Below are 3,958 nucleotides of genomic sequence, written 5' to 3'. Positions count from 1 at the left end.
CCTCCCCAATCATATGCATTTCTCTGGACAATTTGAGGATTTGAGGACAAATGGAGGGTGAATTTTGCATGCACCTACACACATGTGTTCTTTCCTCCTCCACAATAAAGGACCCCTGGCTCTCCTCCTCCTCTCATTGGCGCCACCGCCAGTCCGCCAATCTCCGATGACCTTTGGGCCATGGAGGTGCAAAGGACCTCCCACTCCCGCCGGCCGGCGGAGCGACCCCACTCTCATTCGATGTCTCTTAGTAGGTATAATGTCTCCCACGTTTGATCCATGTCCCGATGATGCGTCTAGCATCGTCGGATCTTGCCGGATCCGGTCGGTAATGGTCTATGATGGATTTGTTTGGATCCGGTCTTTGCTCTTCTTTTTTGGGTGTTTACAGGTTTGATCCTTCCGTTCTACGACAAGTCCGTGAACATATGAGAGGTCAAATTAACCTTCCTAGTTTGCCAACCCTATGTTTGATTGCGAGTTCCGGCGGGGTGAGTACCTGGACGGACAAGGGGTTCCTTTTCGATTTCCATTTTAGAGCTTCTCTCTAGTTCGAATATATAGAACTTCCTTCTTAGAAATGGAATACCTTCACCTTAGAAGGGTGTTCTTCCTACTAGTGAAACCAGATCTGCCTTTTTCGGCTAAGCCGATTCCAATGATCGGACGGACAATACTTGCCCCAGACCATGCTCTTACCACTGCCAGCGGACCTAAAGAAAACAATTACGAGAGCAAGATGAATTGCCATTTGGTTTAAATAAGTGTTCAGGACATCATTTTTCTCCAGCAGATCTGCACATGCCAGCAGATCGATGATCACTAGCTCCCCTAAACAAACATGTAGACCATACTAGTACAAGTGTCACCGATCGTGACGCCATGCCGCCATTGGTGCGATGCAGACCAAATTTCTCTCGACGCGCCCAATGCGCAGATCGAAAAGGGACACGGCTCATGTCACGTCTCACGTGCACGTCGCTGCCGCTCTGACCCCGTCTCCCCGTGTGCCGTTCACGTCAGAGCACAGCTCCGACGCGAACGCCCGTAAGTTCCTCTCCGACGTCCCGCCGCCGGCGATCGCTTCCTCGGCCCGGCCCCTCCAGAGGTCCGCCTGAGCCCGGATCCCCAACGCGGCCTCCCCGTCGCCCATGATCGTCTCCACGCACCGCTGCAGCTCGCCTCGGTCCACCGCGCCCTCGTCGTCCGCCCGGGCGCGCACGCCAACGCCCATGCGCGCCTCCACCAGCCACGCCACCGTCGGCTGGTCCGTCCACTGCGGCACGGCCACCATCGGCACGCCGCTCGTGACGCTCTCCAGCGTCGAGTTCCACCCGCAGTGCGTCACGAAGCAGCCCACCGCCGGGTGCGACAGCACCTTCACCTGGTCGCACCACTCCACCACCACCCCTTGCGCGCGCACTCCGTTGTCGTCGTCGCCGCCGTCCAAAGTCGCGCATTCACCGGCACCCTTGCGCGCCACCCACAGGTACGGCCGGCCGGTCGCCTCCAGGCCGCGCCTCGTCTCCTCCGCCTGCCGCTCGCTCATCGAAAGGAAGCTCCCGAACGAGACGTACACCACGGACCGTGCCGGCTTCGTGTCCAGCCACTCCATGTACCCCTTCCCGTCGTCGCGCCGGAACAGGTCCGACCTCGACGGAGATGCCTCGTCCGGCACCACCGGCCCGACGGCGACGAGCTCGAACTGCGCGACTGCGCGGAGCGCGTCCGGCTCCAGCGCGTCGAAAGTGTTGACGAGCACCTTGGGCTTGTACTCGTCGAGCACCAAGAAGAGATCGCGCATCATGTCGAGCAGCAGGTAGTGCGGGTGCTCCGGCGAGGTAATAGACACGACAGACGGGAGCGCGCTGGACCTGAGAGGCGGCAGTCCCGGCAGCTCGACGGCGGCGTCGGGGTCAGCGTCGTTGGCGCAGGAGGCGATGAGAGCTTCGTGGCCGTGGAAGTAGTGGTAGTACACGGCGAACACGGCGGCCGGCTGGATCCAGTAGAGCGCCGCGGGGATCCCGTGCGCGCGCGCGACGTGGGGTGCCCACCCGACGAGGAAGGCGTAGACCATGCACGTCACGGGGCGGCCCCGCGCGGCGAGTCCGGCGACGACGGCGGAGAGCGTCTCGCGCCCCACGGCGCGCGCGCGCTCCTTGTAGGTGTCCGTGCCATGCACCTCGGGCCTGAACCCCTCGTCGAAGCCGTCGGAGTAGGGGACGTACAGCACGCCGGCGTCGTCGACGGTCTCTTCGTCGGGGCTCGCTAGGGACGGGAACATGAGCCGGTGGCCTCCAACGGCGGTGGAGAAGGTGACGCGCGCGCCCGGCATCGACGCCATCACGCGGGCGGCGAGGCGGCGCGCCGGGTTGATGTGGCCCTGCATCGGCGTGGTGACGAACAGGAAGTGCGGTGTAGCTGATGATCTTTCCATTGAGCGAGGTTTTTGGGAAGGGACGGCGTGTTTCTCTGGAGAAGGATATAGATCCGAGAGTGGAGGGGAGTCGACGAGGCAAAAATGCTGTAATATCCTACGTGCTGTTACGTAACTTAACTAACTACTAATCCCTAATCCCTTTGCCCCCCTGATTTCAGCTAAGTGGGCCCCTTCCCCTAATTTCCTCCAACAGAAAAAGCCACTTAACCTTTTTTTTAGCATCAGTACAGACACAAGCGCTCATATACACGCGCATACACTCATCCCTATGAACGCACACACGCACACCCTATCCCTATGAGCATCTCCGAGAGACTGAGCCAGCATATCATCTTGAGATTTACGAAGTCACCGTAGGCGCCTCGTCGTCGACGGGAACGTCTCCTCCCACTGAAAGCGCATCGGCGGAAATCCTGAAATAAATTTAGGAATAATGCGAGCACCAGGATTTGAACCCTGATGGGTTGGGGATACCACTGTCCACCTAACCATCTCAACCACAGATTGGTTTGCAAAAGCCACCTAAGCTATTACGTTAGTTTACGTATGATTGCTACGTAGGTGTAGCATTGCTCGTCGACGAGGTCTCCACTTTAAAGTGAAAAAAGTGAGCGGCACCGCTACCTACCGGCAGAGCCAATGGAGGGAAATTTTTGGTCTATGGGGACATATACACCCTATATGAAAAAATAATTTAGTAATTCAATAAAAGTCAAAAAATTCTGAAAATATTTTTGAAATAAACTTGACCTTACATTATACTTGTGAGAAAATTTTCACAAAAAGAAAATCCCCCTTTGACTTCTTTTCAAGAAAGACAAAATTTTGATCAAAATAGTGTGAATAGTGACCTATAATAGCAAATGAATTTTGTCTTTTTCGCTGTGAAGTCAACGTTGATTTTTATTTCATGGAAATTTACATACTAGTGCAAAAATAAGTCAAGTTTATTCTAAAAAACATTATGAACTATTTTGACTTTCTGTTTAATTATTAAAAGAAATTCTTCATATAGGGTGTATATACAACCAGGAGCCGAAGTGTATTTCCCCAGAACCAATCAGCTACTACTACACCTCGTACCGTATAATGATTCATGTGTCGTATAAAAAGTTTGCAATGTTTTACGAAATGTTGGTATTTCATGCATGGACTATAGTTCGTCTTATTGAATTAAAAACAGGAAGTGCGGTGTAGCTGAGGATCTTTCCATTGAGCTAAGTTTTTGTGAGAAGGGACGGCGTAGTTCTCTGGAGTAGGATCCATAATGTAAGACATTTTTTACATTAGTGTAGTGTAAAAAATGTCTTACATTGTGGGACGGAGAGAGTAGATCCTAAAGTGAAGGGGAGTCGACCAGCACAGCATGAACTCAGGGCATCTCCAACGCGGTGTCGCAAAACGAACTCACTGTCCGTGAACATGTCGGCCATCTAAGAAACATCTTCGATAGATGATGTAAAATAAAATATATTATTGAATTAGCCTTCAAGTAAATTATACATTACCAAAAAGTGT

General features: G+C 53.3%; 1 protein-coding gene across 1 annotated transcript; it reads right to left on the bottom strand.

Moving 5' to 3' along the window:
• Nucleotides 1–750: 750 nt before the first annotated feature.
• On the bottom strand, nt 751–3,873 carry LOC119333616 (cyanidin 3-O-rutinoside 5-O-glucosyltransferase-like). Its single transcript, XM_037606458.1, has 2 exons — nt 3,852–3,873; nt 751–2,472 (listed from the first exon to the last, which is right to left on the bottom strand). The coding sequence occupies exons 1-2, from the start codon at nt 3,871–3,873 to the stop codon at nt 968–970; spliced, it is 1,527 nt and encodes a 508-aa protein (XP_037462355.1). The 3' UTR covers nt 751–967.
• Nucleotides 3,874–3,958: the final 85 nt, after the last annotated feature.

This window comes from Triticum dicoccoides, chromosome 7A (assembly GCF_002162155.2).
Source record: "Triticum dicoccoides isolate Atlit2015 ecotype Zavitan chromosome 7A, WEW_v2.0, whole genome shotgun sequence".
Lineage (NCBI taxonomy): Eukaryota > Viridiplantae > Streptophyta > Magnoliopsida > Poales > Poaceae > Triticum > Triticum dicoccoides.
Note: the sequence above shows the minus strand (reverse complement) of the source record. Positions and strands in the feature narration are given on the sequence as shown.

Coding starts and splice junctions, on each gene's coding strand:
- LOC119333616 (XM_037606458.1), bottom strand. CDS start 3,873: ATGGCCGACATGTTCACGGACA. Junction 2,473..3,851: donor GGCCGACATGTTCACGGACA/GTGAGTTCGTTT, acceptor ATCCTTCTCCAG/AGAAACACGCCGTCCCTTCC.